The sequence below is a fragment of the Nematostella vectensis genome, chromosome 5 (assembly GCF_932526225.1).
Source record: "Nematostella vectensis chromosome 5, jaNemVect1.1, whole genome shotgun sequence".
In the NCBI taxonomy this organism is placed as follows: domain Eukaryota; kingdom Metazoa; phylum Cnidaria; class Anthozoa; order Actiniaria; family Edwardsiidae; genus Nematostella; species Nematostella vectensis.
Window position 1 is genome coordinate 18,036,872 of NC_064038.1, and position 22,578 is coordinate 18,059,449.

General features: G+C 40.3%; 2 protein-coding genes and 1 long non-coding RNA gene across 4 annotated transcripts in view; 1 reads left to right on the plus strand and 2 right to left on the minus strand.

Annotated features, from left to right (window-relative positions):
• LOC116617923 (slowpoke-binding protein) overlaps nt 1-10,893 on the minus strand; it is a 55,950-nt gene extending 45,057 nt beyond the window's left edge. Inside the window, exons 1-4 of one of the 2 annotated variants that reach the window (XM_032381138.2) lie at nt 10,638-10,893; nt 6,902-6,972; nt 6,414-6,508; nt 5,759-5,836 (exon numbers count right to left, since the gene is read on the minus strand). In XM_032381138.2, coding sequence (XP_032237029.1) covers nt 5,759-5,836; nt 6,414-6,508; nt 6,902-6,972; nt 10,638-10,649 — 256 coding nt within the window. In that variant the 5' untranslated portion in view covers nt 10,650-10,893. Of the gene's footprint in view, nt 1-5,758; nt 5,837-6,413; nt 6,512-6,901; nt 6,973-10,637 lie in introns of both variants that reach the window. The other variant, XM_032381137.2, reaches the window with a different exon arrangement.
• Nucleotides 10,876-14,126, plus strand: LOC125563186. The gene is made up of 2 exons (XR_007308199.1): nt 10,876-11,199; nt 11,615-14,126. It is a non-coding gene; the product is annotated as an uncharacterized LOC125563186 (long non-coding RNA).
• An 839-nt stretch (nt 14,127-14,965) lies between these two features.
• On the minus strand, nt 14,966-15,709 carry LOC125562957 (tigger transposable element-derived protein 4-like). Its single transcript, XM_048727318.1, has one exon. It carries the CDS (start codon nt 15,707-15,709, stop codon nt 14,966-14,968), a length of 744 nt encoding a protein of 247 aa, XP_048583275.1.
• Between the last annotated feature and the right edge of the window lie 6,869 nt (nt 15,710-22,578).

The following is a 22,578-nucleotide window of genomic DNA, read 5'->3' on the forward strand; positions in this document are numbered from 1 at the left end:
GCGTGATTACCCTTAAGATTGCACAAAAAGAGGTGAAAGTCAAAGCTGATACAGGTGCAGAGGCCAATGTGATGCCATATCATGTATATAAGGCCATCACTACACAACCGCTACGAAAGATTCATCAGCCTCTTAAAGGATGGCTCGCAGACAAGGCAATTCATCCTGTTGGATGTGTTCGCCTTCCAACCCAGTACAAGAACCGAAAAATAGATCTGCTGTACCTTGTTGTGCATGGAGAGTTTACACCCCTGTTGAGTTGTGAAGCCTGCCTAGACTTAGAGGTGCTCAAGTTTATGAATCTTGACCTGATAGACACACCAGAAAGACTGGCCGAGGAGACCACACAAGGGAATGGCAACAAGCCGAATGCAGAATTGTTGGTAGAAGATCCGGTTCTATCCCAGTACCAAGATTGTTTTAGTAACAAACCGGGAAGACTGCCAAACAAGGTACACCTAGAGATAGATCCATCAGTGCCTGCAGTAGTCCACCCCCCTAGGAAGATCCCCATATCCCTGCTTGAACCGACAAGAGAAAAACTCCAAGAGATGGAACAAGATGGGATTATCGTTAAAGAAGAAGAGCACACACCGTGGGTGTCTTCAATGTTGGTTGTTGACAAACGAAAAGAGAAGGACAGAGCCAACCCACCATCTAAAGACAGTGTCCGTATCTGCATCGATCCCAGGGATCTGAATAAGGCCCTCAAGAGGCCACACTACCCCATGGTCACTGTTGAGCAAGTTGCCAATCGCCTTTCTGGAGCTACAATGTTCACCACACTGGATGCATGCAGTGGATACTGGCAGGTGGAGGTAGATGAGGAAAGCTCGAAACTTCTGACATTCAACACACCTTGGGGACGGTATAGATTTACACGGCTGCCATTTGGAATTTCATCTGCTCCTGAGATATACCAACGAGAGATGGACAGGCTCTTCGCTGGAGTTGCAGTTGAAATAATTGTTGATGATTTTTTAATCCATGGAAAAGATATAAGTGATGTTGATAGGAAGATGATAGCAGTACTTGAAAGAAGCAGAGAGGTGGGCCTGAAATTTAATCCAAAGAAGATCAAGCTTCGAGTTCCAGAAGTAAGCTATGTCGGACATGTGTTCACATCCGAGGGTTTGAAACCAGATCCTGAGAAAGTGCGTGCAATTAGTGAGATGCCACCCCCATCAGACAAAGATGGCGTGCAGCGATTCTTAGGAACAATCAACTACTTGGACAAGTTCATTGAACACAAAGCTGATCTGCAAGGCCCAATCTCCCAGCTGACCCAGCAAGTAGCAGTTTTCACCTGGGAGAAGCCTCAACAAGAGGCATTCGAGAAGCTCAAAGCGGTGATCACCCATGCACCAGTGTTGGCCTATTTTGACAATCACAAACAGACCATTCTGAATGTAGATGCGAGTAGCACTGGCCTTGGTGCAGTCATCATCCAAGAGGGTAAGCCGATTGCCTTTGGTTCAAAGACTTTGTCGTCTTGTGAGCAGAGATATGCTAACATTGAAAGAGAGTTGTTAGCTATACTATGGGGAGCAGACAAGTTCCACACGTATGTATATGGCAGGAGAGTGATTGTAGAAACTGATCACAAACCATTGGAGGCAATTTTTAGGAAGCCCCTAAATGAATGCCCACCACGATTGCAGAGAATGCTTCTGAAGCTAACCAAGTATGATTTGGATGTGAGATATGTCCCAGGCAAGAAACAAATCATCTCTGATTGTTTGAGTAGAGCCCCACTCACTGACACTACGCCAGTAAGTGAACCAGAGGATGTGATTGGAATCAATCTGATTGAAAATCTGGGAATTGAGAATTCCACATTAAAGAAATTCAGAGATGCATCAAGTAACGATGAAACCTCAAGAGTAGTAATGGAATATGTCCTAGAGGGTTGGCCAGAAGACAAGGATCAGGTTGACGAACTGGCAAGAGAATACTGGAATTACAAGGAAGAGCTTAGTGTTGAAGATGGTTTGCTGTTCAAATCTGATAGAATTGTAGTACCAAGATCCATGAGAGCTGAAGTACTTGAAGATATACATGGAGCACACATGGGTGAGAGTAAGAGTCTGAGTTTGGCAAGAGACTATGTCTTTTGGCCCTCCATGACTGCCCATATTAAGGACCGAGTACGTTCATGTCAGATTTGTAATGCATTCCGCAACCAACAGCAGAGAGAAACCCTACATCCACATGACCTTCCAGGTCTACCGTGGCAGGTTGTTGGAACTGACCTTTTTGAATTTGCTGGCCATTCCTACTTGATTGTGGTTGATTTCTATTCGAAGTATTTTGAAGTTGAACTACTTCGGCAGTCCACTGCCATGTGTGTTGTCAACACCTTGAAGCAAATCTTTGCAAGATTTGGCATTCCAGCCAAAGTGATCAGCGACAATGGCCCACAATACAGTAACACCCGCAATATTTTCAGTACTACCCATGAGTTTAAGCAGTTTGCAGAAGCTTGGGGATTCCAGCATGTAACCAGCTCACCCGAGTATCCCCAGTCCAATGGTTCTGCGGAAAGAGCTGTCCAGACTGCAAAGCGAATCTTTAAGAAAGCAGCAGCAGAGAATAAAGACCCATTTGAAGGTTTATTAAAGTACAGAAATACACCTTTTGACGACATAGGTGTCTCACCTGCCCAACTACTCATGAGTAGGCGTACACGTTCAACACTACCTACCCATCGACGTTTGTTGGTACCTCACCCAGTAGACCCTCACAGAGTGGTAAAGGCATTAGCCCATCGACAAGCAAGTTCACAGATGAGCTATGATCAACACAGCCGGGACCTTCCCCCTTTGGAAGTTGGGGACAAAGTTAGAGTTCGTGTAAACAAAGATAAAGAATGGTGTAAAGCAGAAGTCCTGCCAAGGTCATATGTAGTTGAAGATGAGAAAGGACGTGTATTTCGAAGAAATCGAAGGCACATCATTTCTGTCCCGAAGGACACACCCATGAATCCGAAGATGCCAGTGGCTCCCACATACATGAGTCCTCAACCTCAATTGGTCGCTAGGAAAGCGCAGATCAATGAACCGCCAAGTCCATTGAAAGTACAGGAAGATCAGAGAGAAACAGAAGCACATTCACCCATCAGAACAAGAGCTGGTCGTGAAGTGAAGAAGCCACAAAGACTTATTGAACAATGTTAAGAACATTTTTTTTTTTTTTTTTTTTTGAACATTTATTGAAGTTTTGAAAGGGGGGAGATGTTGTAATATGTATATTGCCCTCCTTGGGTTCCCTGTGGCCCCTGATGTTTGATTGGGACCCCCCGTAGGGGCTGGTTCCTCGTTGAAGCTCGGAGTTAGTTGTAATTTAGATTTTGAGAAATATTAGTTGAATTAAACCACGAATTGAAAGCATAATCGTGAGGATCTGAACTTATAACACAGGCCACTTGTAACAACCACCTTAAAGGATGTGTTAATCAGGCCACTTGTAACGACCACCTAAAAGGATGTGTTAATCAGGCCACTTGTAACAACCACCTTAAAGGATGTGTCAATCAGGCCACTTGTAACGACCACCTAAAAGGATGTGTTAATTAGGTCACTCGTAACAACCACCTTAAAGGATGTGTTAATCAGGCCACTCGTAACAACCACCTTAAATGATGTGTTAATCAGGCCACTTGTAACAACCACCTTAAATGATGTGTTAATCAGGCCACTTGTAACGACCACCTAAAAGGATGTGTTAATCAGGCCACTTGTAACAACCACCTTAAAGGATGTGTTAATCAGGCCACTTGTAACGACCACCTAAAAGGATGTGTTAATCAGGCCACTTGTAACGACCACCTTAAAGGATGTGTTAATCAGGCCACTTGTAACGACCACCTAAAAGGATGTGTTAATCAGGCCACTTGTAACGACCACCTTAAAGGATGTGTTAATCAGGCCACTTGTAACGACCACCTAAAAGGATGTGTTAATCAGGCCACTTGTAACGACCACCTAAAAGGATGTGTTAATCAGGCCACTTGTAACGACCACCTTAAAGGATGTGTTAATCAGGCCACTTAAGTCTTTCATTACTATAACATCCTCAGACGCCCGTCAACACAAATCAAGTCGCAAATAGATACCTTTATTACGCTCTGCCAGGTCCAATTTTACAGCCATCAGCCACAATAATCAATGCTAAAACCTCAATTAGAAGCCAGTCTCCATGTTTAGGCAAAATTGCATGCTTGCACTGCGTCATGGGAGTCTTGGAAACAACATCACAGAGAGGCGGGCAAACTCCTCCATAATCATAACAAGTTTTTTATTCAGGTTTCAAGTCTTTTTGCCCCAAAGCCAAACAAAACATTTTCAGGTCCAAGGAACACAGAATAAGCCTGAGAACAATTTTTGCATAAGGTTGGGTAGCAAAGATGGTCCACATTGGAGGGTATGAGGCCATTCACTAGAAAATTCCTTTCTTGCTTGGTGAAGCCAGAACAAGGAATTATTTCATTGAATCAACCTCAGCGTGCAAACATCCATAAGCACAGCATTTATTATGCCCAAATAGACTTCACGATGTCCTAAGGCACTCTCCAGATGTGAAGAAACTGTAATTTGTAAGCAAATTACAAGCATTACTGTTGTAAGCAACAGGCTGTAGCAATGCTGTCGCTAGATTGAAAAGACACCGCAGTGCATTGTTGGAAACTTCAAGGCATACCGTCTTGGGTCAGCGGTAGCTTAGCTTAACTGGTAGTGTTGGTTTTGAAATAGGGGGGCGGTCTGTTTTCAGTCTGTTTTTTTAAATTTTGCTCAAAAGTACTCAGGAGTGAAAGGGTTGAAGGATGTGTTAATTAAGCCACTTGTAACGACCACCTTAAAGGATGTTTATCAGGCACACCCCCCATACTGTTCCAGGCTACGCCACCCATACTGTTCCAGGCTACACCCCATACTGTTTCTCCAGGCTACACAACCCATACTGTTCCAGGCTACACCACCCATATTGTTCCAGGCTACACCCCCATACTGTTCTAGGCTACACCCCCATACTGTTCTAGGCTACACCCCCATACTGTTCTAGGCTATACCCCCATACTGTTCCAGGCTACACCCCCATACTGTTCCAGGCTACACCCCCATACTGTTCCAGGCTACACCCCCATACTGTTCTAGGCTACATCCCCATACTGTTCTAGGCTACACCACCCATACTGTTCAAGGCTAAACCACCCATACTGTTCCAGGCTACATCCCCATACTGTTCCAGGCCACACCCCCATACTGTTCCAGGATACACCCCCATGCTGTTCCAGGCTACACCCCCCATACTGTTCAAGGCTACACCACCCATACTTTTCCTCCAGGCTACACCCCCATACTGTTCAAGGCTACACCCCCATACTGTTCCAGGCTACACCCCCATACTGTTCCAGGCTACACCCCCATACTGTTCCAGGCTACACCCCCCATACTGTTCCAGGCTACACCACCCATACTTTTCCTCCAGGCTACACCCCCATACTGTTCAAGGCTACGCCACCCATACTGTTCCAGGCTACACCACCCATACTGTTCCAGGCTACACCACCCATACTTTTCCTCCAGGCTATGTCCCCCATACTGTTCCAGGCTACATCCCCAGACGAGAGTGTATGGTAAGGGTGAACATGTTTCTCAGGTAGACATGTTGCTAGGGTAAACATGTTGCTAGGTTAACATGTTGTTCTTTCTGAAAATACAAGCTGGCTCTATAAAGCCCCACCCTAGCCCCACCTTACCTATCTCAGGCAGGTGATTCACAACACTGTATGTCTTGGTGTCTTTGAGATAGTAGTAACAATTCAATAAAACAGCATCTGTAAAAAAAAGTCGAATCAATAATAATTGTAGACCATTACTTCTCAGTGTATTATCATGTCACAATAGTTTTCTTGCAAACTGGTACTGGGAAATGTATTTGGGAAATGTTTTGTTTTGGACTATTGGGAATTGTGTGACCCATGTTAAAGTTGAAGTGTGCTGGGGCTAAAGTGAACTAAATTTGTAGTAGGGAACAAGATATCATTTGAGATGTTGTTTATTAGGGTTGCATTTGGGCCTTTCAACTAGTTTTAAGCTTGTTTCACATGCCTTCACAGTTGTTCTGATCAGACTGTCCTTTGTCAATGTGACAGATGTTGGCACATTCAGACGTTTTTGACATAATTATGTTTAATTCAGTCAATCACAGCACTGAATTTGTGTAAGAAGGCAGAGAGGTATTACCGCAGGCTCTCATTTCTTCGCACCCTTGCCCCAGTGCACCTCAGTCTTTGGGCCTGCCACTAGATTACCAATATTCAAAACAAAACTTTTCCAAATAACTCTGAATAAGAGTCACCTAGCATGCTACTTGGGTGTTTTTCTGGGTCAACAGAGTTTATAAAACCATACCTCTTTGGGTGTTTTTCTGAGTGAGTTTTTCAGTCTCCCATTTGTAGATCAGAGATTTCTCTTCATCAATGGCAGTGTAATCAAATCTAGACCTTCTCCTTTATAAAAATAAAGCAAAATTTGGCTCACATAATATGAATGCTTTCTGCTCCTAATAGGGTTACAGTTCTAAAAACAGAGGTTTTAAACCTTCATGTAGTCAAAGAGTTATGATGGTAAAAATATTTGGAAGGGGGCAATATTTTGGTCAATGATTTTATGTCAGAGAATAATTAAGGCAAATACATAGCCAAGGGGATTGCAGAGCGTACATACGCAAAATACCTAAGACTTGGGAATTCTTCAATCAGAAAAAAAAATGAGAGGGGGGTAGCATCTGTAATTTGGGGCTTTTTCAAAGAGAGACCTATGAGTACAAGAATGATATTGCAGACAGGGTGAATAAGAATTTCAGTATACTGACAATATTTTTAAGAATAAATTTATACCTGCATTTGCATAGAATCCACAGAACGATAAGCACCACAATACAGGATCCTATACCAATGGCAACATATACCTTAAAAACAGCAAGACAATAAAATGAGTTGATAAACTGATAAGTGTTAGACACACACCCAGAATATACTGAGGGGTGTCCAAACATAAAAATCATATTATTAGCAAGAGCCCTGGGGAGGGGATATCCAAACACTATACCCAATAGCTCACATGGTAAATTGTTTATGAATACCCACTAGCTCACATGGTAAATTGTTTATGAATACCCACTAGCTCACATGGTGAATTGTTTATGAATACCCACTAGCTCACATGGTGAATTGTTTATGAATACCCACTAGCTCACATGGTAAATTGTTTATGAATACCCACTAGCTCACATGGTGAATTGTTTATGAATACCCACTAGATCACATGGTAAATTGTTTATGAATACCCACTAGCTCACATGGTAAATTGTTTATGAATACCCACTAGCTCACATGGTGAATTGTTTATGAATACCCACTAGCTCACATGGTAAATTGTTTATGAATACCCACTAGCTCACATGGTAAATTGTATATGAATACCCACTAGCTCACATGGTAAATTGTTTATGAATACCCACTAGCTCACATGGTGAATTGTTTATGAATACCCACTAGCTCACATGGTAAATTGTTTATGAATACCCACTAGCTCACATGGTAAATTGTTTATGAATACCCACTAGCTCACATGGTAAATTGTTTATGAATACCCACTAGCTCACATGGTAAATTGTATATGAATACCCACTAGCTCACATGGTAAATTGTTTATGAATACCCACTAGCTCACATGGTGAATTGTTTATGAATACCCACTAGCTCACATGGTAAATTGTTTATGAATACCCACTAGCTCACATGGTAAATTGTTTATGAATACCCACTAGCTCACATGGTAAATTGTTTATGAATACCCACTAGCCCACATGGTAAATTGTTTATGAATATCCACTAGCTCACATGGTAAATTGTTTATGAATACCCACTAGCTCACATGGTAAATTGATTATGAAAAGTTTGGAAATGGGGAACCTGCTCAGCACACTATGCCTCCCTCCATCCCTTATCAACCCTGGCAGCAGGGTGGTAGGCCTGTGGTAACTATAGGAACCCTGGCAGCAGGGTGGTAGGCCTGTGGTAACTATAGGAACCCCGGCAGCAGGGTGGTAGGCCTGTGGTAACTATAGCAACCCTGGCAGCAGGGTGGTAGGCCTGTGGCAACTATAGGAACCCTGGCAGCAGGGTGGTAGACCTGTGGTAACTATAGCAACCCTGGCAGCAGGGTGGTAGACCTGTGGTAACTATAGCAGCCCTGGCAGCAGGGTGGTAGACCTGTGGTAACTATAAAAACCTTGAGATTTATGAAGGCCAGTAGACAATTATGTTGCTTACAATTCCAATTTCCTAAAACCTTTTATAGGTTTTTTTACTACAGATGGTAGTGGGAAGGGGTTGTGAAAATCTCATCAGAATATTTCAATAAAAAGTTATATGGGTCTTTAAGCCTTAACTATTTTTCACATTTTCTTTATGGAATTTCAATAAAGGAATTTAATTAATTTATTTGGATGATGGTATTGTTAGTTTGATAATCATTATGCCATGCATAAAAACCTTTTACAAATTACAGTACTAAACAGGAGGTTTCTCTATAAAAGGGAAAGCTCCTACCACCCCAGGCTCGAATTTGCAATTATAATCATAAGCTAGCAGTCACAAATTATAAGTTTCCTGTAAAATTGCTTATCTCTGAGCCTCTGTCGGCTGTAATAAAACTATTTTTACACAGGTAACAAGACAGTTGTTTTAAGAGATTTGCTGTCCACTCACGTATCAGAGCAAAATTTTAAATTTTGTGCTACTGTATTTACCCTCATAATAGATGCACCCGCATATAAGATGTACCCAGAATTTTGAGCTCAAAATAGAAAAAAAGTCAATGTTCAAATGTTTAAAACGTGCATTATGCACTACAGCAACTTCAGAAATAAATGCTGCAAAAAGCAAATTTGCTGTTGAAATCCCAGTGTTTTTATTGGTTACTATAACACTCTTTTGTTTTCCTTTATTCAAACTATGGAAAATGGCATTCCCTGTATAAGATGCACCGTAATTTTGAAGGTCATTATGGAGGGAAGAAAGTGTGGTGGGTAAAAACGTTATCCATAATCTAACGCATCTGCTTAAATTATTCTCGCACTGTGATGAAAAGCTCGTATTTTAGAATGCACACAGCTTGGTATAGCATTATTTTACTATTTTGACTCATTGATGGCTGATTGACAACTGGATTGTTCTTGAGCCCGGGGGTGGAAGGAGTTTCCCTTTTATAGCAGAACCTCGTGCTTAAGTATATGTATCATGTGACAATCTTGCAGATGTCGAAATAAAAAAAGGCTAAACTGCAGAATCCAACCCCAATTTTGAAGCTGTATATAGTGACATTGGCTCTGTGGCTCCGTTTTAAAAATGCATGTATTAAATATTAAATAAAATATTTATATTCAAGGTATTAGTGTTCTGCACTTATCACTATATGTAATTCAACTTAAGAAGTTATATAACTTAAGTGTAAGTGTGGATTAGTTTGGTTATAAAGGTATACTATCACTTGGCTCCGCGGCTCCATCTGGCTCTGTGTTCACCATGGTTTTAATCGTCCACAACACATAAATCAATTAATAAATTGTTTGTTTGCTAAAAAGTAACAGTGGCAGAGTGGTATAGTGTGTTGGCTCTAAGTCCTAAAGCTCTGTTGTGTGAGTCACAGGTTCGAATCCTGTCAGGGAAGATATATATATTTTTTCTTAAATCAACTTCATTTTTAAGGTCTCCTTAATAAAACTGACTGCAGACGTTAATAATCTTGAGATAATACCTTCAATTTAATTTATTTTAATTCTCTATTATACATTTGTTACTTATCCGAATATTTAACACCTGATAGAAACAGTTCTGATTTATATATTTGTCTACCCTTTACACATCAAAATATGAGCCAGGATTGATGCGAGGACAGGTTGATGTGTAGTTATAAAAATGTAGTACTCACTATATTCGCTTCGTTCTACACTTGAGTCATGATTAAAGCCAGGACAGGTTGACGCATAGTCATAAAAATATAATACTATATGACTAAAAATATAGTAAAAATATGTGTAAAAATATTAGCCAAGTAAGCTTATCTAGGGCGGAATAAAACTTATTTAAATAACTTAATCGCTTGGATCAACTGCAATGTCTAGTGCACACTAGCGACATAAAGACAACGACATGGGCGCGCGCACTCTTATCCTCAACATAACGACATGGGCATAACGACATAACGACATGGGCGCGCGCACTCTTATCCTCGACATAACGACATGGGCATAAAGACACAAGAGAAAAAACATGTTTTTTCTTTTATGTCATTATGTCCATGTCGTTATGTCGGGCTAAACATAGTGTGCGCGCCCATGTCGTTATGTTGTTATGTCGCTAGTGTGCACTAGGCATAAGTCACACTTACATTTAAGTTATATCGTGAATATAACTTAAAATCCGGAATATTTTCTTATATACATGGGGCTCGCTCTAAAAAAGGACCTTCAAAATTGGAGTTGGATTATGCAATTGTACCTAAAAAAATACAGCATAAAAAAATACAAAATCGAAATATCTAGTACTGGACAAATAACACAAGACTTACAATTTGTTCCATTTTGACGCGGAAATACGAAACAGGAAGTGCTGACTTCGTCACTTTTCGGAAAAGTTAAAATAAAAGCAGTGTCTGGTGTAATTTTTGTCTCTCTGAAAGATCAGACATGTTTTCGCCAAATGACCCTTGCATTAGTCTTTAATTGCTAGCCAGTGTTCCTGCCACACGGAACCATGTATATTTCATTGTCCAAAACATGCATATTCTCCACAGAAGTACAGCTCTACATCCGCGCCACCAATACGTGTACAGCGGTCTACATGGTGCCCGAGGGGGTCTTGGTCTACCCATAAGGGCTCAGGAGGTTTTCGCGCCATCCGAACGAAGTGCGAATGGAGTTCTTTAGTTCTCGTTCCTTCAAATAAGCTTACTCAGCTTTTTCGCGTTTATTAGCTAGCGAAGAAGGAGATGTGAGTAAATTGAGGCTGGCATCTTTTTAAGCGTACTTTGAATGACAAAGCCCACCGACCAAGTTCGAGAACATGTTTTTCACTAAACCCAGCCATTTGAATAAGCCGTTGGGAGACGCTAAATGGATGAACAGTCGAAGGTGGGTGTGCTTTTAAAATGAAAAGCCCGAATTTGTTTGGGAATGAAAGCTCGACCTCCTTAGTAAGGTAGCGTCGTAACGTTTCCACAAGCCAGTGTAGTTTGTAGTTTGAAAATTTTGCCCCTTGTTTTCTTATTCAACAGACATGGTATGGTCACAGGTAATTTCGTATGTTTTTAAATTTTTAAATAATTGTGACCTTTAACAGTGCAATTTCTGCATCAATTTCTGTTTTTATTATCGAACGACCGAAGATGTGTACGGAAGTATTTGTTGGAGTTGTTGATGCTACTGTTTAATGATTTAGCTTGGAGTTTTGGCTAGTTCTTTTAGGCTGTTGGCAAATGTAAAGCCATGATGCCCAGCACACTTACAGATTTCACATTGGGGTGCCTCTATTTTACACTCTTTGCAGATTGAGAGACTGCATCATGACACACCACCTGTCAATCTCACACACCAAGAGCCCCCTTCGCGTCAACCTGCATAGAGATCATCTCCAAAACATCATCTGATTCACAGGTACAGTCTGTTCCATAAATTCCTCCAGAAATGTAGTTTTGATAATGAATTTTCAATTTTTGCTTAAATGGCCAGTGTTCTATATGTACTCCATAGATTGTGACCACTGCCTGTTTCCAGCTTCACAAATCATCTTTTCCAATGCTCATAATCATTTCCTTGCTGACATGTTTGTAAACAATTTTCTATTTTCTATTATTCTTGTTAAATAGTGGTTGAACTGTTACGCACTGGTACAGGATGAAAGGTTGAAAATGTTATGTGAAAAATAGAAAGCATCACTATTCCAATTATCCTGCGTTTTCATGAATTGAGAATAATTGCAATATAATTACAACTTATTATTTATTATAAATCACTGTGATATATTAGAAATAATGATATTGATAATAATAATAAAAATAATTCACACAACTTCTGTGAAAAAAAAAACATAAATATCATAGAAAAATGCCCTTTCTCTTGCTTGGTCTTACATGATCAAGTCTATTTAAATCAGTGTTCTTTTGGGGCCACATCCACTCGCTTTACATTCTTTTGTCCTTGGGGTATCATGCTAGTCATGGCAATTGTGGATACCAATTTGGTTTGGGTTACGCCCAACTGTTTATCCTTGTTGTTTGCTGCAGTGGCACTTGCTTGTCCTTGTTATCTGAGACAGTGATTTTTGCTTCATCTGGTACTGTATGCAACTGAAGTATAAAGTCTACGTCTTCTTCTCCGGAGCTCCAGGATTGTTTCTTGTTTGCTTAGATCTGTAAAGGTTGACTATTGTAAACGCTTTTTCTTCTGAGTGGGAAAGAAATGAACAAAAGTCAAGTGGAACCTAAGCAAGTTGCTGTACCTGTTGTGTGGTTGACAGACAGTTTTCGTTTAAAGCGATGGATATAAGCAGTTTTCAAAAGTCCTGTGTGAAGGAAATTAGTGTAATTTTTTTAGGGAACTCTGTGACCTTACAGTACACAGGCCTTTTTCTTACATGGAGTATCAAGCCTACCATCCTATGTCATCTCAATACCAACTGTGTCATGGATGCCACCTTGGATTTTGTGATTCCACCTCTCAGATCCATGATATTTGCCACATGGAAAGGCCAGTTTCGCAATTTCATTACTGCATGTTTTGCCATTGTGTGTACTGTAGGTTACACGATTTTCACTTGAAATGTTTCTCTTTTAATCACCTTTGCACTTTCATCTTTGCTGTTTTTCTTTATATTTCTTTATAAGGGTTGAAAATAAATATCTATAAAAAAGTTAGGTCATCCTTTTTTGTAGCTACTGCGCATGTGCGAGTAGCTACTATGTCATCACGCAGAAAAAAAAAGTAAGATTTGCCGCGGGGTTTGCTGGGAAAATTTAACCTCGGATACATTTCGGGATATGCTCGTTACAAAGCGCCAGCCTCGAATTACTTTATAAAGAAGACAATCATTATTATTATTTTTATCTAAATAATTAAAAGCTTTTGGGTTTTGTTAAACAATTTTTACATATTCGCTTCTACAGCAGCTTGGTTTGATAAACTTGGATGCGGCTGCATTCCATTCACATTCCGAGTTATGATCGTTCAAACTTTACGTCAAGTTATTGATTATAAAGGGTTTGCAATGCATGCCGAAACACACGATCTCATGTAAACACGCTCTCATTTGGTATTTAAGCTCAAGTTTTTTCACCCGTATCCAATTTCTTTTTACATTAAGTCATGTTGCAAAGCTTCATTGAGGTTCTCTGTAGGTTCAAACATATTAACTTAAGTTATTACAAATTTACTAATCGAATGATGATTTTGCATTTTTTTATATTATTATGCAAAATACATATTGCACAACATTAATGTGATCAATTGTTGCAGGTATTTTATCTTTGTGAAAGAGAAAAGTAACTGGAATTCAACATGCTCGACGTGCCCTTTAGAACAGTTCAATACAAGCAGTAATAAGATTATTTTTGGTATCCCACTTTGCTAGCGTTGGCTTCGTGGCTAAGTGGTTAAGGTCGTTGCATTGATTCCGTAGGTTGCGTAAAGTCATGGGTTTGAATCCTCACCCACTAAATATTTTCTTTTTTTTCTTTTTTGCTTTTTTTAAATATATTGGAGTCTTATACCGTTCATCTATACATTTTATAAAGTGGAACCTCTATATAACGGGCACCCTCGGGACCGTGAAAAGTGTCCGTTATATAGAGGTGTCCGCTTAATGGAGGTCGACTTCTTTTCGATCAAATTCGATAGTAAACACAGTTTTTATTGACTTTAACTACCTTAGAGTGCATAACTAGCAGTCTCCGTACTTTTTTTGCGCAATTTTCATATTGCTTGGGACGCGATCGTCTACAGCATTTGGTGTACTGTATAACACCTGAAACAAAACAATTGCGAAGTGTACACGAAGTTACAAATCATGAAGTCAAAAGCTAGAGACTGCGATCCCTATTTAAAAAAAACTATACCATAGTTTGCTTCTTTTGTCCTGCTAATTGTAAAGAATACAGAATGTCATTTGCGCGAGCAAAAAGAAGAGACAGTTCCTCGTGCCCTTTGTCTTGGACGAATTTACGAAGACGTTCACCATGCAATGCAGCTTCTGCTAATGTCAGGGTCGTCTCCTTTGTCACTACTATCTGTAAGTCGGGTTCCTTGTCATCACTATTTGTTTCATCTTCCTCCTGAGTCATATCGTCCTGATCAAATACTAATCTCCCTGGCCTGGTCTCTCCAGTCTGCACGGGTTCGATCTAAAGTTAGCTGACAGGTTGGCTTGTTAGCATCAATATCTAAAAATTCCTGTGCGGTGCACGGAGCACCTAGCTTTGCTAACATGGTGTCGATTTGTTCATGCTGTACGAGGTCTTCTTCCTCAAACGGGTTAGGGTTAGGGTTAGGGCACTTAATGATAGTGCTTTCCTGTACTTCATCCCACGCCTGCTTACCCCACTCTATTGACATGAGCACGTCGATTGACTTCACAATGTCCGACGCAGTTATTGTAGCTGAAACTTTGCTACAGATAAATCGAAGCATTCGCTTTTTGTAGTGGATCTTCCAATTTGCAATAATGCCGGAATCTAAAGGCTGGGTCTTTGAGGTCGTATTCTTCGAAAGAAAGATTATCTTGATATTGCAATAGGTATTTTTCAATGAGGGCGTGTGACATGGGGCATTGTCCATAAACAGCATGATATTTCGATTTTCCCTCTTCAGTCGCCGATTCAACTTGGCCAGAACTTCCTGCATAATTTCAGTTCTTATCCATGCTTTGTCGTTTGCAAAATACCTGCTTGTTCTGTAGATTCTTAAAACAGCGCGGGTTCTCAGACCGACCTATAACTATTGGAGGTTCATTCTCTCCCGCTGCATTAACAAAGAATGCCCAAGTGTTCCTTTGTTTTGACTTTTTCCCGCCACTACAACGCATGCCTCGTTCATTCAAGCTTTTCTCTGGAAGTCCTCTCCATAAGCAACCAGTTTCGTCCACATTCCAAACGTTCTTAGCATCCCACCCTCTAGTGATTTCTCTGGCCCTTTCTTTCCAGCTTTCTACCGTCTCTGGGTTCACTCCAGCTTCCTCTCCTGACACTGCCCTCTGACCGATGTTATGCTGTCTCTTGAATTTCTCAAGCCATCCATTTGATCCTGTGAATTCATTCAAACCTAGTCTTTCAGCAATGATCATCACTTCCTCTTGTATCATAGTACCAGAGATGGGTATGTTAAAATTACGGCACATTTGATACCAATCCCAAACAGCATCGTTTACATTGGCATACTTTCCCGTTTTGATTCTCTTAAGTTTGATATGACCATTGTTGTTTTCATAGCTCGCGAGAATGGTTGCCTTATTCTGCAAAATTTTCGATACCTGAGTTTTCCCGATACCATATTTAGCTGCAATAACTCGAACACCATGCGTAGGGTTGTCCTTTGCATAGTTGAGTTCGATTTTTCTATTTAAGTCAATGCATTTTAGATTTCGCTTAGCCATGGCTAGAAATAACAATTAGACCTCACATGAAATTCCATCCGGCGTTGGGAATTTTGCCAACACCTTTTTGACAGCTCAGAAAGCACGCGGCATTATTGTTGCTATTAAAATACAATGCCAGGAACAGCGTGAGGGGGGCGATCCATGAAGACAACACACGTCGTTTGTTGAAGCACGTTAGTATCTTTCTTTGACAGAGTACAGTAATCTTAAATCCCCTCTAATATGTCTAATGAAGAGTTTCAAGTACCGTCATTCATCCGAGGGTATCACGAACACAAAGAAATATGGGAGCCAAGTTTTGGAAATGTATCTATTTAAACGACACATCTGAGATCTCCGTTATCGCTTCTTTATTCTTCACAATCTCTTCGATATTCGGTAACAATCCCGTAGCAATCTCTCTTAACAATCTCCTTCAAAAAACTCCCCGATCTAACGCATGTCTGTTCTTATATACCATGAGTATCAAATAACAATCAGTTACAATCAATGAATAATTAACTACAACTATGTAAGTGACTATGTAATTACTTCAGGAGCTCAACTTCCGGAACACCAAGTATCGACGAAGAGTACGATTTGAAACGTGAACCTTTTAACAAAGAAGATTCAAATGCTGTAGCAGTGGTCCGTAAAAAGATCCCGGCGGGGTAGAAGTCGCAAAAACAAACCTTATTCTCATCCAAATGAGACAAGAGATAGTGATATGGAGGTTGTTGGGCATACACCAAGACTTATGACCCTTTGGTTATCTAGATATTTGAAGCGATCAACTTACACGGCGAGACTTATAATAACTGGCAAGCGTGTCAACAGAGGCGGCGGTTACGGCCTCGAGATTCCAGCCATGTTTATTTTCAAGGGAGAAAATTTCTCAACAACATGGCTGCAAGATAAATTACAGAAAGAAGGGTTTGAGGTTGCATAACACAAGAAACAAGCAGCATTAATGACCATTTTGTCATCACTTCGAGCTGTACAAGTCTCAGCGTATTTTGCTTGCTTTTTGTAAAATAAAGTTTCTAAGCAAAGTGTATCGTTTATGGTTATGTCGTTTGGCCGGTTCCATGAAATTATTATAAGAATTCTCGAAAAAGGTAACCACGGTGTCCGCTGAATAGAGGTAAATAATACAGAGATTGTTTAAGACAGGACCGTGAAATGTGTCCGCGTCCGCTTAATAGAGGTGTCCGCTTAATGGAGGTATCATTTACTGAATTTAAGTGGCAAAAAAATCGGGACTTTGGATGGTGTCCGCTGAATAGAGGGTGTCCGCTTAATAGAGGTCCGTTATATAGAGGTTACACTGTAGTATGATTATAATAAGAAATAACCTAGAAATGTATGATAACATTACAGTTGCAAATACTTGCCCTCAGTAGCTACATGCACGTCCTACGGGCCTATTTTTTCTGTATTTCATCATTTTTCCTTGTTTTTGAAATACATGTATATCTCCCTACACTAACGCTACTGTATATTCCTTATTTTCATTTTTTACATATAGAAGTGATTGTCCAGAGCTAATTACAAGGATAGTACACTGACACTTTACTTTAGTAACATAATGTAATTTAGTTTTGCTACGAGAGGATTTTTATTATAAAATAAAAAGAATTCTCTTTCTCTTATCATGATTATGAATGTTATTATTAGTCATTATAATATTTATTATTATAAGCTGCATTCTATGATAAATATTTGAAATGCAATTATGCTGGCTCCAGCTTTGAGCAGTGCCTAATCCCCCATCGCCTTTTCTCTCGGGTGTTCTGAGGGCACTGAGCCTGAACCTCTGGCTCACTTTTCGCTGGGTGTTGTGACACTCTGATCCTCTATTTTTTTTGGCTTCCCCACATTGTCTTCCCGTCTCTGATTGGGGTTGGTAATATACTGTAAAAATAAATAAATAACGCAAGCATAACAATAAACTTTGAGATACCCCATTAGGAAAGTGAATGATATTAAGAAATGATGTAAATGATTTCATAATCAAATAATCACCTGTGTTTGTGAGCAACAAATTGATATCCATATGGGCGAAAAAACTCTTGGAAACAATCTAATGTCAACCTTGATCTACCAAGGCATATGATGCAAATCGTAATCGAAGTAATTCGAACGAAAAAGTAGGGGAAACTATGACTTGATTGTTTTCTTTGTATACAAGAAAGGCAAAACAACGTCCTCACTTGATCAGGCTTTTTCATGTCAACTGAGGTTTCTTGGTCTGTTAAAGGTTTCTCCAAAAGATATACTGTATTGGTGCTATTTGGATTAGGGCCAGTTCTTTTTATTTTGTGGACTCTTTCTTTTTAAGCTGCCTCAACTTGATGGATATTATGGAAATATTAAAACCTTAGCAAGTATACAGAAGCACATGGTTGAATCATGAGTAAAGTGGTTTGTTGCATGGCCAAAGGCTCCAAAGGTTGGTGGAACATGTAACCAATATATCCCACCTGTTAATAGTTTAACAGCTAGATTTTCATTTATGGGCTACTGTAGTTTCACTGGGTCCTAAAAAACTAGCCGAAACTGGGTTCACCCTACTTGAACGACTATGACGATGTTTACTGATGTTCACAAGGAGTGTTCAAAGATGAAAAAGGAACGTGGGGCTTAACAAAGTCTTTTTCTTTTTTTTTCGGATCTATCTGCTGCCCTTTGATTTTGGCAATTAAAATAAGCAGACAATAGTATCTGCTGCATGTGCGTAGCATTTTTAGTGTGACAAGCAACTAGCATTACTAAATGAAGGCACAGACTAGCTTCAAGCCCCTATTGGGAATCACAGTGCGTCATGGCGTGAAACCGTGAACACTGTTCTAGGGGTGATGACTCAGAAGCTACAGATGACATTGGAATAATAATGGTGCAACCTCTTGTTCTTTCTTACAATACTATGAAACTGTGCTTACTTGAAAGGAGAACAAAAGGCAACAACTGTTGATAAGCTATACCTGGGTGGACAAGCTTTAAATGTCTGGTGTTAAAAACATTGACAAATAAAACAGTGATGTAGGGAACACATGTACTACACATATGTACATACAAGTATACTATACTAACAGATGTAGATACATACATATATTTTCAAATATATCTTGGTTTGTAGGGAAAAAAACACACGAACTACCGTTTCATCTCTACAAGCCTGTTTCGTGGTTGCACACTCATCAGGAAATTTGAATGGCTGTTATGATGAAATTGAATAGTTCAGCGGTTGCATAACAAGGCTTTGTTCCTGTGGCGGCACGAAGACACTAGCTCGTTACGCTTGTTTAAAGTTGATAGCTTGGGTTGGCGGATAATGATAAGTTTTTCTTTGAGGCAGAGATTACATCTTTTGCTAGAGCTGTTGTAGGTGGAGTGAGATGACAGGATTTTCCATGAAATAAAGTGTTCTATGTCGTTGCCTTTAAGGCTCCATATGTACTTGCTTAGTTCGGTCGAGTTTCTGTGTTTAGCGTGTCGGAATGAGGCGGTGTGGTTTCCATATCTTGTCTTGAATTCGTTCTCGGTTAGTCCTACGTAGGTTTCGGAGGTGTTGTTGTCCTTTGTTGTTACAGTGGCTTGGTAGATAACAGATGATTGGAGGCAGTTTCCGTCAAGGGGGCAAGCGTTCTTTTGTCTGCAGTTGCATGTTTTGTTATTGGCGGTGGCGAGGGAGGTGGGGGCGTCTTCGGTTGTTATTGATTAGGCGATTATGCGTTGGTGTTCTGCTTGGTGTTGCTCATGCAGCTATAACTGATTTTGATTGTGTTCCGGTTGAAAATTTTTCTGAGTTTGTGGCCTTTAGGGAAGTGCTTGTCTATGAGTGCGAGGAATCTGTGGCCGATGTCGGTGCTTGTGTTCTTGCTAAAAGGGGGGTTGTACCAGATGACGTTGTTGCGCTGGCGGTTCTTGCGTTTGTTTGTGGTGTTTGGTTCGTAGTGCAGCGTGTAGTTATATCCACTTTTGTCGAGTGCTTTCTGGTATGGCGGGGCGGCTTGGTCGAAGATTTCTTTGTCTGATGATAGTGTAGATAAGCGTTTGTTGATACTGGCAGGGATATTCTTTGTGATGGTAGGTGGGTGGTTGCTCTCGCGGTGGACGTACTGTAGTGGGGCGTTCAGTTTGGTGAAAGGCTGGTAGGTGTTGCGGTTCAGGTCGAATGTAATGTCTAGGAAGTTGACTACTCGCTTGTTGGCTTCTATGGTGATTCGCAGTCCGTTGTTGTTGAAGATGCGGCATAGTTATTTCTAAGGTCTTGGAGTTGGGAGAGGAGGAAGTTGCCTACAAGTTCGCATGTTTCAGCGCCGTCATAGCTTCCCATTGTCACGTCGAATGTAGAGTTGCCTTTTTTGTGCCAGGGTGTTTGGTTGTGAACTAGGATAGAGCTCTTGGCGTGGGTTATGTTTTTTTCTTCAGTGGTGACGCAGTCGTAGTCAGCTGCGAAGTCGAGGGCTTTGTTTAGGAGTTCTTAGCTGATGGATGGGTAGAATTCCACTATGTCGAAAAAACATATAACAATGACATATAAAGTTGGATGCTGTCTTGTTTTTTGTTGATGTGAACCAGTCGATTACGGCTTTAGTGCTTTTCCATTGGTGAAAGTTACGTTTTGTTGCGATGGCGGTGTTGATGCGGCCGAGGATACTTTTGCTGATCTTGCCTATTTCGGACTTGGTAGGGTTGATGAGTCTGCAGGTCGGTTTATTAGCGAAGTTCGGTTTGTGGTCTTTGAGTGTTATAAATGCTTGTTTGTTAGCGGTGGTGTCCATTCTATCGCCGATTCCTAGTTTTGTCGCGATGTTTTTGTTTTCTTTGTGGATGGCTTGCGTTGTCTCGGGTGGAGCTTTCTTGTAGGATTTTGTTATGTTCTTTTTCTAGGAGATTCTTGTAGGCTGACGGTTCTAGTTTATAGAAGTTGGTAGTTTTGTCGGCGGCGACTAGGAGCTTTGGTTTATTTTTTATGCGGTCGCTGTCTTCTTTTAGTTTGTTGAGGAATGGGCTGCTCGCTTCGATGAATTTTACGGACTGGATCATTTTCAGCATGTCGTCTTCAAAGTCTTTTAATTCATCAATAAGAGGAGGGTTTTTGGTCGATTTGAAGCCGTACGTTTCTTTTGAAGACGAAGTGGGATCGGGGTTCATCTACATCTACATCTACATTTATTAAGTCGGTAAAAATCTTGCGATATCACACCAACCTTAAATAAAAGTATTTACATATAAATAAATAAATAAGGAGATAACTAAATAAAAATTTATACATATATACATGGATAGGTACTAAGTATATATAGAATATATAAAATATTAAATAATGTAAAGAAAATTCAATAATACAGTTCAATAATATATAGAAATAAAATTATAAAATTAAAATTCAATTCTTATTATTATTAAGATAGATTTCGAGGTCACGCTTAAAATGTTCGATTGAGCCTAGCTCGACAAGTTCATTAGGTAAAGTGTTCCAATGTCTTATCGTTCGGGGGAAAAAAGAATAAACATACTTATTCTTTGTAGCTTTTTCTTGATAATATTTAAAATTATGACTATTTCTAGTTCTGAGATCTTGGTGTGGCCGGAGATACATGCTTGTGTCAATGTCAATTTGGCCTCGACTCAATTTGTAAAGGAGGGTAAGTCGTGCCATTGTTCGTCTTAACTCCAAGGTGGACCACTTGAGATCACCTAGCATTTCGGTGACACTTGCAGTAGGGATGTAATTTCTAAGGCAGAATCGTGCTGCTTTCCTCTGAACTTTCTCGAGGGAGGCGATGTCCTTCTGGAGATGAGGGTCCCAGGCGGCGCTTGCATATTCTAACATAGGACGAACTATTGCTGTGTAAGCAGTAACTTTTACTCTTTGGGGGCAGTTCCAGAAGTTCCTTTTTATCATGCCCATGACTTTACTTGCTTTTCCTGAAGTTGATTTAACATGTTTTGACCACTTTAAGTCATCATTTAGGATGACACCTAGATACGTAATAGATTGGACCTGCTCTAAGTGTACCCCGCAGAAAACATATGACCTCTGTGGTGGGATCTTCTTATTGGATATGCAGATGGTCTTACACTTGGAAGGATTAAATACCATTTGCCATTTGCTTTGCCACATTTCTAATCTCTTTAAATCTTCCTGAAGCTGGTCACCATCTTCTTCGTTTACAATCACACCGTATAACAGGGCGTCGTCAGCGAAGAGTCTTATTGAAGACTTCAAATTGTCAGGCAGATCGTTCACATACAATAAGAATAACAAGGGTCCTAACACTGTCCCCTGAGGGACCCCTGATGTTACTAGTGAGGGGCAGGATCGTTTACCATCGCAGACAACAGTCTGGGTACGGTTCCTAAGAAACGACATAAACCAATACAGCAAGGGACCATGGATGCCATAGTATTGTAATTTCTTGATAAGACGCTCGTGGGGAACTTTATCAAATGCTTTGCTAAAATCTAGCACTGCCGCATGGATAGACTTATTTTCTTGAATGGCCTTGGCCATGTCATGGATTGTCAGAATTAGCTGGGTTACTGTTGATCGTTTAGCTCTAAAGCCATGCTGTACATCAGTGAGAATTCCGTAATGCTGTAAATGTTTCATCACATGACTGTGGATAATATGCTCTAGAACTTTTGATGCAATGCAAGTTAAAGAAATGGGTCTATAATTTGCAGGATCTGATTTTTCTCCATTCTTATACACACCACAAACATTAGCATGTTTCCACCTAGAGGGTACAAGTCCAGTGTCGATCGAAGTTTGATAAATAGATGTTAATATAGGACCAATTTCCAGAGCATATTCCTTAAGAAACCATGGGGGTATTTCGTCCGGACCACTCGCCTTGTTTGGTTTCAATGATTGT

What these genes read in the sequence shown, in the direction of transcription:
- LOC125562957 (XM_048727318.1), bottom strand. Translation starts at nt 15,709, where the DNA reads ATGGCTAAGCGAAATCTAAAATGCATTGACTTAAATAGAAAAATCGAA.